This window comes from Cornus florida, unplaced genomic scaffold (genome assembly GCF_030987335.1).
Source record: "Cornus florida cultivar Cherokee Brave unplaced genomic scaffold, ASM3098733v1 CherokeeBrave_3.0.0_Hap2_Chr08, whole genome shotgun sequence".
Classification (NCBI taxonomy): domain Eukaryota; kingdom Viridiplantae; phylum Streptophyta; class Magnoliopsida; order Cornales; family Cornaceae; genus Cornus; species Cornus florida.
This window is the reverse complement of record NW_026775578.1, coordinates 4813393-4827869: the sequence shown is the minus strand read 5'-3', so window position 1 is coordinate 4827869 and position 14477 is coordinate 4813393. Positions and strand designations below refer to the sequence as shown.

Genomic DNA, 14477 nt, shown 5'->3' with positions numbered 1-14477 from the left:
ACATATCCAGACTACCCATCTGATTTTCAGATATGGCAACATCAAAACAAAGCATACTGATGCATATATTGCAGTGCTTTATTGTTCTCTGATGTACGTACATTGTTCCCAACATGGCAAAATTTGAATTTTCTTGTGATTTGGTTTCTAGAAGAATATCTGCAAATGGGAGTTTTATGGTAGAAATGTAGATTATTAAGCAAAATGTTAGGTTAGTGTTCTTTTGCAGTACTTAAGCAAAATGTCAGGTTAGTGTTCTTAAGCAAAATCGTTTTTTTTTTTAAGTATTTTCAATATTTTTCAAAAATAGATTTCCTTTTCTGCTAGTTGCAAGTGATTTTAGGACTTTTTACTTTATTAGTCATGACCGCAACCTGATTTTTTTCTCCTCTCTCTTAATTCAGCTGATCATCTTGAAGATGTCAAAGCAAGACTCAAATACTTAAAAAAGTGTTGTCGATGTCGAAACTTGCAAAACAAATTCTAAACTCACGGACTTGACTGTCACGGTACACTAATTCCATCTAATTACGTTGTCGTTGTCTTATGCACACTGTGCGTGCACACATTCCATCTAATTATGTTGTCGTTGTCTTATGCACACTGTAAATGCACACATTTTCAAGATATAAAGTGAATAGATATTGGCCGGTTATTATTTTGTAAACAAATTGGCCAAGTTTTGACTAGATATATTTTTGTATGCTTCTAATTGATCATGAAGTATTTTTGACTTAAAATATTATTATATTGTATTGGTAAAATTGTTAATATTACGGCTCTCTTACATTAAATCCTGACTCCGCCCCAGTCATTGGGACCTTTTATCGGTGGATGCCAACTAGCTTGAGTACAACTAAGCTATGTAACTTCATTATAATGGCCACAATTAAGCTGTCTGAGAAATGTAAAAGCTGTGGATACCAGTACAATTGAGTACTGGGAGGAGAACTGATGGAAGAGGAGAGAGAGAGAGGAGCAGAGAGAAAAGTAAAGAAGGGGGAGATGGTGATGCAGGTGGCAGCTGGTTGTCATCTTCTTACAGTGTCTTTTTTCAGTATGCAGCAATGTGGAGTGAGTCAGAACTTTTCAGACTCCTAGTTACTGGATTCCACCCTCCTCCAAACTTCGTTTTTTTAACACTATTTATTAGTGGATGATACCAATTAATATTTCCGTAGCATTAAGGTTTTTCCCTACATTTGCAAGCACCAAATTAACACAGAGCAATCAATTTATGCACTTCACTTAATTTCATCTATATAACTTGAAATTATTTGTTTGTGAAACAGTTATTGGAATTAACCTGAGTCATCAACTTGGAATTCTTTTAATGGAGTATGGTAACAAGACCATGTTTGAACTGAGTGTGAAGAAAGGAGAGCCAACCATGGTTCCTCCTGCAGAAGACACAAAGAAGGGTATATACTTCCTCTCCAACCTGGATCAAGACTACAATACGGTGTCCACCATTTACTGCTTCAAATCAGAGAGTAAAGGCAATGAGAAAGCTGCGGAAGTAATCCAAGGAGGCCTTGTCGAAAATTCTTGTTCATTACTATCCGGTTGCCGGGCGACTCACATTTAGCTCGGACGAAAAACTGATAGTGGACTGCCATGGGGAAGGTGCTGTTTTTGTTGAGGCAGAAGCCAACTGTACCATGCAAGATATAGTTGGCAAAACAGAGCTAGGTCTTGTGGAACATGGAAAGAAGCTGGTTCATGAAATTCCTGTTGCCAACAATAATACACTACACTTACCACCTCTAGTGGCTCAGGTATTCTACCTTAATTAATTTGATGATTGTGTACTTATATACACATGCTTATATAATTTTTAAGAAAACCATTGCTATTTTCCTTTCTTTTTTTTTTCAGAATTTCAACAGAACATTGGAAACAAATTTTTTGCATGTAAAACTGAGTCCTGCCCGGGGAATATATATCTATATACACACACACACTATTAAATTCTTTCACATATTGTCTCTAGAAGTATATTATACAGTATTGCTATAAATACTTTATTCCCCTGAATTACTGATCTTTATACTGCTATAAATATTATGTTTCAGGTGACAAAATTCAAATGTGGAGGATTTGTTCTAGGGATATGTGCGAACCATGCTATATTTGACGGAATTGCTGCTACAGAATTCGTAAACTCATGGGGTGAAATTGCCAGAGGCTTGGTCCTCAAGGTTCCTCCATCCCTAGATAGAACCATACTCAAAGCTAGAAATCCACCCAAGATCGAGTTTCCTCATTACGAATTCGTTGAAATCAAAGATATATCAAACACTGCAGATGGTTACAAAGAAGAAAAAATGGTATTCAGATCATTTTGTTTTGACCCTGACAAGATTGAAAAGCTTAAAATGAAAGCCATGGAAGATGGGGTTGTGGCCAACTGCCCCACATTTGAAGCACTCTCGGCTTTTGTGTGGAAAGCTCGAACTCAGGCTCTAAAACCAAAACCTGATCAACAGACAAGGCTCCTCTTGGCTGTTGACGGACGGTCTAGATCCAACCCACCAATGCCACAGAAGTTCGTTGGCAATGGGGTTGTGATGACAAATTGTCTTTGTAGTGCAGGTGAGCTAATTGAGAAGCCATTGTCATCTGCAGTGAGACAAGTTCAGGAGGCAATTATGGTGGTGACGGAAAGTTACATGAGGTCTGCCATAGATTATTTGGAAGTAAACAAAAGAGCTAGACCGTCTCTTACTGCAACACTTCTCATCACTACATGGGCTAGGCTGCCTTTCACACCACCGACTTTGGATGGGGAGAGCCCCTAGTAGCAGGGTTTGCCGATCTCCCCGGGAACGGAGTAGCTATGTTCCTTTCTCAGGTGAAAGATAGGAAAAACATTTATGTGAATCTGGGTTTGCCAGCCTCTGCCATGGAGATCTTCCAACAACTTGCACAACTAATTTGATCAAGAGAAAACTTCCAGCTTCCTATTTATTATTAAAAAATAAGTTTTCCAGGGTGGGGTTTTCTTCATATATGTACTTGTGAGTTATGATTGACTCTGTTAATTCTGTGTAAAGGCATTTATTTTCTTCATATATGCGTTGTCATGTTGTATTGTATACATAGTAGGATCTGGGTATATATACTTATATATATAGAATTCGATGGTTGTTGAATGTTTGATTGTGAAGAATACTCAACACCACAACAGAAAATGATAGTGGTCAACTGATACTTAGAGTCTGATTCCAATCAAAGGAGACGTTTGATTTGAATTTTGACACCAAGTCCATATTTTCAACCATTGAAGGATCCCATTGGTCACTGTATGTGTAAAAAAAAAACAAAAAAGATCAATTACATTGACAACTATATTACACTCAAATAGAATTTTGTGAACTAATTGTGATTCAGTAGTATCTCCTCTCTCTCTCTCTCTCTCTCTCTCTCTCTCTTAAAATGGATGACAGAGTTTAAGTTTTCAAAGGCGCAAAGTAGGTGTGTGTGAGTTTTTAGCCAATGCCAAGTAAAAAAAAAAAAAAAAAAATCCCTTTTATATATTATAAATGGAAATTTGATTTTGACTTTTACTTGCACCCCCAATTTACTTTATGGCTTTGGATGGATCATTTTTCCTCAATTTTTTAATACAAAATATATATAATCTTTATTTTTTTTAAGTAAAAAAAATATATATAATCTTAAATGACAAAAAAACCTCTATATATATTCAACACTGGCACCATCACCTTGCCAAGACTTTTTTATTATTATTATTCCAAATTGCGTAGGCAGTACCCTTTTATTCACAAAATCACAGCACTCATCACTCATTGATTGGATCGACATCACCCCCAAAAAAACCCCAAACCCCAGGGAAATTCAGGCGCTTGGCCTGAATGTGTCTCTATCTCCCAATTGGGAGATAGACACACATTATTTTCTCACCCTCACCCCAAACATACTTCCTCAAAATGTCATCAGGTCAAAAATCTTCATTATATTTTTTTCCTTTTATTTTGATATATTTCTAAATATAATATACTTCTCTAATGTTTACCAAAATAATAATAATAATAACAATAAAGGTAAATTACATGAATTTCTTCTGCAATTTGTTATAATTACACGGGTTTTCTCTATAATTTTAAATATTACTCTGACTTTTCACTTTTGTGAGTATCATTACTGTGTTCGTTAGTTTTAAATTGTTGTTACCAATATACTCATCTCAATATGTAGTATTGTAATTAATGAAGAATAGTATTGTAATTTAAAACTTTATAACACTAGTCTTCCCTCCCCTCTTCCGACCATATTTAGAGGAATGAAAATTTGTGAAGGAGAAAGGATGACTCATCCATCCTATTATCATTTTTCTTTATATTTAAAGTTTGATTGAAGAAGAGAAATTTAACCATTTTTTTTATGATGAAAAAAAAAAAAAAAAAAAAAAAAAAAAAGATAATTTTAGCAATTGAAAATTTTTGGGGAGTCATAATATATAAAAATTTGATATCGCGTGAAAAAATAATAATAATAAATTAATTAATTAAACAATATATATTATAGTGGGCGAGACCAAGGTGGGGGAGAAATACTTTATTTATCCGGTTGTATTAATGACATGGTATCACTAACTCATTAAATACTAACACTGTAATGATTTAACCAACTAAAATAAAATACTTTTACTTATGTGACAAGATATAATAAGTTGATGGCACGAATGACATAATATAATTGGTGTAAGAAGTCTTTCTCATACTCAGGCCACACACATATATATAGGTGTCTAAAGCAGTTTTGACCAAGAATGAAGTTGCCAATGTAGCCCCGGGGAAGGGCGGGGAGCACGTGCCCCCTAAAGGAAATTATATCCGTTAGGTGAACATACACTCATCAATTGCTGTCTAGTCTAGCCGACACTACACTCCTTCCTATTGACTATTGTCAAAAGCCAAAATAGAAGGAAATTATTGCAAGAGCACTACAATGTAAAAAAATGATCCGATAAGCATCTTATAAACGTCAACTTTTTTTGTTTGATTATAAATGCTAACCTCATGATCAGAACTCAAGCAAGTTTATATGATTAGGCAAGCGCCAGCAATAACATAACCTTCATTTTGGACCTCATCCCTGCTGGACACTGGCTGGATGTGGCAAACAAAATTTACTATGAGAGTTGTTGCACTTGAGGAGTCTGCATGAAGAAGTACTGCACACAACACAGTTGTTGTCAAGTCAAATGTCCAGAAAATTATCTTTCCAATTAAGAAAAATTTCTTTTACTTTTGAATTTATTACCTCAAAGGCTTTTCCTGTTCTTTCAAATTCCAGCATGCTTAGAGCAACTTGACAACTTTGAGAGACAATTGGCTCGGGATCTTTTGCAAATTCCTCAAGAAGTGCTACACTTTGATCATCTATAGACATAACAAATGCAAGTTATTAAGAGAATTCATAATTAAAGACTGTTAAAATCCTCAAGACTTATAATGCACTCACGAAGAAGATTAAATAAAGAAGTTTTAGTGCTGTAGGGAAAGATGATCCTGGGGACAATATGAAAAATTCATCAATTCTCGTTATATAAAACATACAATGATACATAACTTGATAGAAATGGAGCCTATAAAATACAGAAGGAACAAAAAATGGTTTCTTCAGAATGTGGGCAGACCAAACAAGCATTGTTCGTCTGCTATAAACATCATCCTTTACTTCATGTTCCTTTACCATTTATGTAACAATGATTGCAATATCACATAAAGCCTTACTGAGAGACTTCTTTTTTTTCATCGATAGTCTATACGAGATAGGAGAACATAACTACATTGAACTGGACATTTTAAGTGTAATGTACCATTACACTTTGGCATTTTAAGTGTAATGTACCATATAACTTCGGGCATTAGTGTAGCATACCAGATATTGTAGACAAACCTAGTAAAGCTTACCAGATAATATTCTTTTATTGTGAGTAGAGATATACAAGCACCTTTTTATGTAATAATGATTGTAATAAATTGTTGTATTATATTGATTATTACATAAAACCTTAGCAAGAGCCTTCTTTTTCCCAATCAACAGTCTATGAGTAGGAAAACATGGCTACATGAAACTTTTGACATTAGCAAAGGACCAAGAAGCTAAGTATCAGATGCATCACTCTCTAAATAGACAAATCAACCCCATCAAAAGAAAACCCTTGTACTCTCCAACCAATTACTCCACCAAAGACGAGAAAAGCTGCCTACAGAACTACTTTGACTCTCCTCCACACTCCAGACACACTCAATTATCCTTAGCATCACCGGCTATACTAGGTTAACAACATTCCTAGGCAATATTAAAGACATTACTTCATAAACAGACCTTAAATTACTTTCATAAAGAAGCTGTAGGGGGAGAAAAACATTATAAAATAAAAGTCTATTATACTAAATTCCGTTCAGCATAAGAAAAGTACATAAAATCTTGCACCTTATATCAATGCTTCTTGATGATAAACCACTCCCACCCTTGGAAACATTACAACGAATATAGCATAAAAATATTCAACCCTTCCATCAAAAAGGAAAAGTCAGATTAAATATTGTATTCTACTACAATACTATTTTCAACAAAGCCAACTCAATATTAAACTACTTTTTAACATGATATAGATCAAAATGCTGACCTACTCAACCAAAAATTAATCCAAATTTAAATTCAATTATTTAGAACAACAAATGTTAGGAAAATGCATCAAGCGTATAACATGGTTATACCTGCAATAGATCCGAGAGCTTCAGCAGCTTCATGTCTGACCATTGGGTGCTCATCCAAATCCCTAATTATCCTAGAAAGAGCAGCTGAAGCTGTTTTGTTTTGCAATTGACCCAAAACATAAGCAACCTGCAAAGTAGGGCAAACAAGAATCAATATTCAAAGGTGGAGAAGATAAAAACATTTGAAGCAAAAAGAAAATGTCAAATGATTAATGCAAGCCCACTTGATAACATCTCTCAACAAAGTATCTTCACTATATCAAATAATTAATACAAGCCCACTGTACTGAGGGATTTAAATATACATGTTAAAGGACAATAAGAAAGAGAAAAATATTAGAAATCCAAGACCTTGATGGTGGATTTTAAAAAGGGAGAAAAGTAAATAAAGGCAACAGTCGTGGTCAGTCTGGTGACACGAAAAACAGCTGTAGATGAATTACATACTGAGTTGTCTACTGACGTTATAAATTTATCAACAAAACTACCCATCAATTTAATGGTACACTTGTTTTAATTCCAAAATTAAATAAGTGATGTTCACTGAATAATTTTTAATTTATAAACATGATTAATAAGGGTGATGGATCTCATGTTGACTTTTAAATTGAAGTCAGCCAGAAATGCTTATTACTTTTTACATTTCACTACCTTTTTTTTTTTTTTGAAACTTCACCTTTCACTACTTCTATAAGTTAGTCATTAAAAGTTACCAAAATTCAGGCATATTTAAACATCTATCTCTCGAAGCCACATAACTTACATAAGTGCAAAAATAACAGGAGATAAATCCATATAAATCTAGATTGACAACATCAAAAATAGATTCATCAATAAATTCTTGAAATCTAACTGCAAACAAGAGATCTAGATTAAAATTGATAAGTCTAACCTAGAGCAGTCCAAAAAAGTAACCCAAAAAAAAAGAATTTGAACAGTTACCATTAGATTGACATACACAAGAGTTTTAATTAGATTATAAAGTAAGTTTTTGCATTTTTGTTCTGTTGGAAGATAGACTTATTAGTTGCGTAGGGTTTTTGTGGCACCCCAATTACAAAAGCTTGACATTTAAAATATATATACATATATGTGAGAAAAGGATTTAAATGGGTTTTAAAATAAATTCAGTCTGTTACGGGTAACATGATACATGATACTTACAATTATGTTCGATACACTGGAATGGACAAGGGCATAAAACAAATCATTCCACCATCCCACTCTTACATTTGCTTGTGCAAACAGGTCAGAATGGTCTCTTTAAGGAAATCACTAACACAAAATCAACATTCTTTTCCTTTGCCGTTAAAAGAGCTCAGTAGATTGATCCCCTCCCTCAGGTCAATCCTCTCTCTCAACTCTATTGTCTTCTCTTCATATATTCTTGTCTAATCAACAATAACCCTACTCTCTCACCCTAACCTTGAATTAGAACTAACCTCTCTCATGTCTCCTCTACCTCCCTATATCTCTCTTCTTCCTTTCCCTTCTCCATAACCTCCATATTGAAACCTTATCCCCAAACCTGAAATTTTCAAACCTAAACCAATAACTCAAATTATATATATATATATACACACACACACACATGCACGCACACGCACATGAATATCTAGTATGTGTACACCAAAACCCTAACCTGTAATTCATGCATGTATAGATGAATATGGAATGATCCACTAATATTAAATCTGGTGGCCAATAACAAATACAAAAGAATATGCTATGAAATTTTATTTGGAAACTTTATCAAACATACACACAACGAATTCAGTCCAAGTAATGCTTCATTCGGCATAAAAATATATAAATGAAAAGAGATATAGCGGACCTCATGCCGAAGGAGAGCACTATTTGCACCTAAAGAATCAATGATAGCCAATATAGCTTCATCTCCCCCATGGTTTCGAAGCGCAAAAAGAGCTGCATACCGTTCATACATGCCCTTTTCTTCATTCAAAAGAACTTCCCTTAAAATAGGTCGAAATCAGTCAACTAATGAGTAATATCCAAATGGTAAAGCTCATATAGTTTTTCTATTCATTCTAAACAGACAAACCTTAGTTGACCTACAGAAGAACAGGAAGAAGGTGCAGCTGGGTCAACTGACAGAAAGGGTGATGCTTCTATTTTGGACGATTCATCATTCCCAGTAGTTTTAAGTTCCTTGATTCGACTAATAGCCAATTCACAAGTCTCACGGACCTCCTGAGCTGGATCTAAAACCAAACTGTTTTTCAGAAGAGCAACATTACTCTCTAACCCAATAGCACCCAGAGCTTCCGCAGCCTATGCATCCATTAGCAGAAAAGAAAAGAGATGAGCATGAACTATCAAGAAGCAAAATCGGAACACTCAAATATAAAAGAACAAAAAGTTAACAGCAAGTTACCTCATGGCGAACAATAGGATGCAAAGAAAGATCATTAAGAATCGCTTTTAGAGCAGGGATGGCTTCAATATCTTGCATTTGCCCGAGGGCAAATGCAGCCTCATGCGCTAGTAGATTTGAAGAATCCCTTGTTGCTGCAAGACGCTTAAATTTACTTGCAACGTTATGTGAAAAATAATTTTAACAATGAATCTCTTCCAAGAAAGTATCATATACTTCACGAACATAAGATAGCACAAGAAGAAAATATACTTCACTACAACAAATGAACAGTTTTGATACAAAAGATGAACAATTCAAACACAAGTTGTTCATTCTATTTTAAGTCAATCTTAAAGTTTACCATTTGGTTTTCAATTGTTCTAAACATTATAAATTGATTATTTAAAATAAAAATAAAAAACGCCTGAAAGAACACAAGTTTCAAAAAAACTAGATGAAAAGTATAGTGTTAAGATATAAATATTCCAAAGCCCTCAAATTAATTGATTCCTATTATAGGAAAATTGGGAGACCTCGACTGTTGTAAAATCGCCAGAGAATGAAGTAGAAGTGCTCAGCACATTATTCAACCAAACTATCCAGATATACTCATAGAGATGAGACCAGGCACCACAAATATTCATAAATATTAATAGAGCCATTAAGGTGGTTCCTGTTGGATGGGTGACTTGACACATAACTAACCTTCTCAGCAAAAGTGGTTCCTCTGGGGCTGAAACATGAATTCTTGGCAGATATTGAAGGAGCCATGCGTAAATCATGACTCTTCATCCTTAATAAAAGGATGCTGAAGTTGAGCAAGGTTCAGGGTAGCTTAGGGTGCCCAACCTATTTACAATGCTTTCCTCATCACAAAGATACGTACTTCAAACTATTGAAGTAGCCCTTGATATGAGCTGGACTTTGTGCTCTGAGAGATAATGTTTCAATTTAGGAATGCCAACAGCAGTTTTGTCCCCTGGTAGTTTCAATTTTTTTTTTTTTTCTCTTTCTTACTTACTCTTGCTACATCAACAACACCAATAATTGGTAGCTCGTTTTTTTTTTTTTTTTCCTTTTGTCTTGCTAAAACTACCGTTAGCCATACACGTGTTCACTCCACTCCTCCCATCCAATCCTTCTCAGTTGTCACTTTTATAGCTTTTAAGTCATCTACGTATAAATTTCATTACAAACTTGATTAGACTGGAAACTTAACTGTATTCCATGGTTACAATGTATATTCTGTGACAAAATGCATTTTGAGATTTTACATGGATATCTCCCATCAGAGTACACCAAATCAACAGATCTTTTTGCTTTTGCCTTTCTCTGACTTTTTTAGGTGAATTTGAAACCCAATAACTGTTCAGAATGAATTAAATTAATAAATAAATAAGACAAATAAATTTATAATCCGATTTTTGAACCTAACTGATTTCGGATGGAGGTGAAAGAACAAGAAAGAAAAAAACAAAAATAAAAAATTAAGCAAATACATATTGCTCCACATACAAGATTTAGGTAGATTCTCAAAGCAGTCAATGAAAAAAAACTAACAAAGCAAATTCATGTTAACTGTTAGATTCAAAGTGCATCTAAACGAAAATAACAATCACCAAGACATTCCGCACCCATAATCACAGAACTCAACTTATAATTCTTCGCATATCAACCTATTTACAGAAAGGCATAATAAAGGGACATTACCCAGTTCTTGTCATAACATCTAAAAGAGATAACCCTAGTGAGGACTTCGATTCTTATCACCATAGATCAAAACACCCCAAATTCCGCATGACAAAACACTTTTATTAAACCAATTTGATAACAAACTAAGTAATATATAAAACCAACATAATAAAAGAAGCATAAATCGATAACCAACTATTGTGCAAGACAATTTGTACGTGTGTATATATATTTATGTGTGTACATATAGAGAGAGGGAACATAGAGTATGCACCAACCAAGAATGAGAGCATCACGAGGACCAGTGCCTCGAAGGTTGCGGAGAGAGAAGAGAGCTCTGAAACGGTCTGATATCGACTGGTTTTGATCAAGCAATTGTTCGCAGAGGAACTTCTCTGTCTCGTAGGACACCGTGAATGAGTTCTCAGAAGAAGCCATTTCAGTTGTTGCAATGAATTAATTGATTCTTTTTCTTTCAAATGAAGATGGCAAATGAAGATGGGTGATATATAGGATGAAATCACCAAAACCCTAGCTTCTACAGCTGAGGCTCGATGAGAGAGAATCAGATTGCCTTAGAATAAAGCTAAAAGCTAAAACGCGTTTCTAATGGAATAATGGTAATAAGGCGGTAAAATTTTTTACTGTATTTCTCACGCGCGCGCGCTCTCTCTCTCTCTTACCTGGGTAAAAACAGATTATTTACGTTTTGCGGGCATGTGTAGAGTCCGGCTCTACTACCCTTTGAGCAGTTTTGGACCAGGATTTGATTAGTATAGTGGTTTTTCTCAAGGAATCCTTAATAGTATAGCCATAATTGTAACCTCATTCCCCTTATATCCTAATATTATTGTATTTATTTCTTTTTCAAATAATTGTAACAACTCAAAAATCATTATAATTATAATTATATATTTATATAGTAGCAATCTGCGGAAAGGATTTGTTAAAAAAATGTGGCAATCTACGTAAAGGTTTTATATATATATATATATAGTAGCAATCTGCGGAAAGGATTTGTTAAAAAAATGTGGCAATCTACGTAAAGGTTTTTAAAAAAAAAAAAAAAAATTGATGTACTCAAACACATATTTCTCAAATTGTTCACTGTGAAATTCAAACCCTTCATATTCCCTTAAAAAAAAAAAAAAAAAAAAAAAAAAAAAATTATCGGCCAAATGGCTCATTGTTCTATACAAAGGGTCCTTTCATACTCTGATGATCGTTTATGAGAATTATATTGTCCATTCATTTATTTGATTTTCATTTTATATAGATTTATTAAAAGGACACTAGTCACACTACTAGAAATAATGCCTAATTTTTTTCCTTTTTTATACTAATATTTATGCCTACATGTTTTCTTCTTTTTTTTCTTTTTTTTTTATTTCAATATCATTTTTTTCTATAAAAAAATTCCTTCCATGTGACTAATGGGAACTTCTCAGTCTAGTAAAATGTTAAAACAAAAAAAAAAACAATAGAAGTGTTAATTTATGTGAATGATGTCGTTTAGATTATTTAATAAATAAAAAACAAGTAACAAAGTAGATTTTCAAATAGGCTTTAATGGGTATTTAAGTCAATTTATATTTTAATTCTGTTTCAACTAACTTCTGTTAGTTAAATCACCCTCCTTGAATAGTTGAGGGGGGTTTTTTGGCCAAAAAATAAAAAAAGGGAGTTTAATGAAAAATACATATAGAAAATGGGGGTTTAATGTAGTTCACCCTAATCTAAAAGAAAGTGATTAATTGACGATTATATAACTCTGATAAAAATTTAATGTGGCTATCTTAAAATTTCAACTCAAATATCGTTATTTCCATAATGTGACTATCCTAAAATCCATTCAACACAAGAACAATTCTTTCTATAACCTTATTATCCTAAAATTCCATCTCATGCATGATTCTTTCCATCACTTTTTTTTTTTTTTTGTATTTATTTTTATTGGAATGCTTTTATAAGAATTTTATAAGAAATTAATTTTTACAAAATCTATAACAAAAATTTCATTTGAAGTTTTGAATATCAACAAAAATCGATGATTTAAGAATCTAAATTCTTATTTTATTAATTTTTTTTTTTTAATCATTGTTATTGTTTTGTTAAATTTTCAAATGTTACTTTTTTTAAAAAAAAAAAAAAAAAAAGTTATTTTTGTTTTTTTTTCTTTTCGGTAAATAAAGAAAGTTATTTAATTGAATTTTTTTTTATAATTTTGACTTAAATTATTTGTGTTTGTTCAAAGAGTTTGATAAAAAAAATTTTTTTAAATAACTAGTTTTTTTTATTTAAATAAATTGGGAAAAGTTTAGATAGATATATTTTTGTGTGAATATAATAAATAGTAAAATATTTTTTCCTACATAATATATATATATATATATATTTCAAAAGTTGTAACTAGGTAATATTGTTTAGGGAAAATTACATATACATGGAGTCAAAATTTCATATTTACTTAGAGACTGAGTCAAAGTTCCATATTTCTCTAAAATGGATTGCTGAGGTGGCACATGGTTTTTTACTGTTTAGAAAATTGTGGTGCCTAAAATGCCCTTCCCTAACAAAAAAGTAGTACCTTCAGTGCAAAAAAGTAGTACCTTCAGTTCAAAAAAGTAGTACATTCGGAGAAAAAGTAGTACCTTCGCGGGTGTTTAAAAAACATGGTACCTGGACGCCAAAAAGTAGTACCTTCAGTTCAAAAAAGTAGTACCTTCGTGGAAGGGTATTTTAGGCACCACAATTTCTAAACAGTAAAAAACCATGTGCCACCTCAGCAATCCATTTTAGAGAAATATGGAACTTTGACTCAACCTCTAAGTAAATATGGAACTTTAACTCCATTTATATGTAATTTTCCCTATTGTTTATCCCCCCCCCCCCCCCCCCCGGCGCGGGCGCCAACCTCAAGATCTTGATCTTGGCTCCACCCTTATCAATAGTGATCTTGGCTCCACCCCTGTCAATAGTGTAAGCTTTCAATTCAACTGCATGAGAGCTAAGCCACGCAATTTTTTTTATTGGCTGTTACTCTAATGCTCTGAACACGCTCCCATCTCACACAACATGTGTGTTTTTGCCACTGTTTCTTGGCTCCACCCCTGTGAATAGTGTAAGCTTTCAATTCAACTGCATGAGAGCTAAGCCACACAATTTTTTTTATTGGCTGTTACTCTAATGCTCTGAACACGCTCCCATCTCACACAACATGTGTGTTTTTGCCACTGTTTCTTGGCTCCACCCCTGTGAATAGTGTAAGCTTTCAATTCAACTGCATGAGAGCTAAGCCACACAATTTTTTTTATTGGCTGTTACTCTAATGCTCTGAACACGCTCCCATCTCACACAACATGTGTGTTTTTGTCACAGTTTCTACTATGTGTGACTTAATTTTGTCCTTTTTCGTGCTCCCGTTTTATGTGACTTAGCATGAGAGCATTAAGTAAGGTGAATAAATAAATAAATAAATAAATAAATAAAATAAAAAAAATAAGGTGAATCCAAAAGCACCTAACTGAATTAATAGTAATAAAAAAAATTATAAAATATAAAAAATATAATCCCTCTGTTTCAAAATAAGTGTCTTATTTTGAAAACTGTGACTCATGATTCTCAAAACATGACACTTATTTTAAGATCGATTG

The 14477-nt window shown here is 33.4% G+C and overlaps 1 protein-coding gene and 1 pseudogene across 2 annotated transcripts; one reads left to right on the top strand and one right to left on the bottom strand.

Moving 5' to 3' along the window:
- The first annotated feature begins 1333 nt into the window (after positions 1-1333).
- Positions 1334-2941, top strand: LOC132269023 (omega-hydroxypalmitate O-feruloyl transferase-like; annotated as a pseudogene).
- A 1755-nt stretch (positions 2942-4696) lies between these two features.
- LOC132269022 (deoxyhypusine hydroxylase) lies at positions 4697-11404 on the bottom strand. Of its 2 annotated transcripts, none has more exons than XM_059770006.1 (7): positions 11103-11404; positions 9151-9284; positions 8818-9047; positions 8590-8728; positions 6756-6882; positions 5290-5408; positions 4697-5200 (listed from the first exon to the last, which is right to left on the bottom strand). In XM_059770006.1, exons 1-7 carry the CDS (start codon positions 11260-11262, stop codon positions 5159-5161), a joined length of 951 nt encoding a protein of 316 aa, XP_059625989.1. In that variant the 5' UTR covers positions 11263-11404; the 3' UTR covers positions 4697-5158. The 2 variants fall into 2 exon arrangements, with proteins under 2 accessions (XP_059625989.1, XP_059625990.1); XM_059770007.1 differs by lacking the exon at positions 4697-5200 and adding an exon at positions 6469-6548.
- Positions 11405-14477: the final 3073 nt, after the last annotated feature.

What these genes read in the sequence shown, in the direction of transcription:
- LOC132269022 (XM_059770006.1), bottom strand. Translation starts at nt 11,262, where the DNA reads ATGGCTTCTTCTGAGAACTCATTCACGGTGTCCTACGAGACAGAGAAG. An exon ending in GTGCTCTCCTTCGGCATGAG is followed by an intron (nt 6,883 to 8,589) that starts GTCCGCTATATC and finishes CCTACTTTGCAG; the next exon opens with GTTGCTTATGTTTTGGGTCA. An exon ending in AGCTCTCGGATCTATTGCAG is followed by an intron (nt 5,409 to 6,755) that starts GTATAACCATGT and finishes TTATGTCTATAG; the next exon opens with ATGATCAAAGTGTAGCACTT.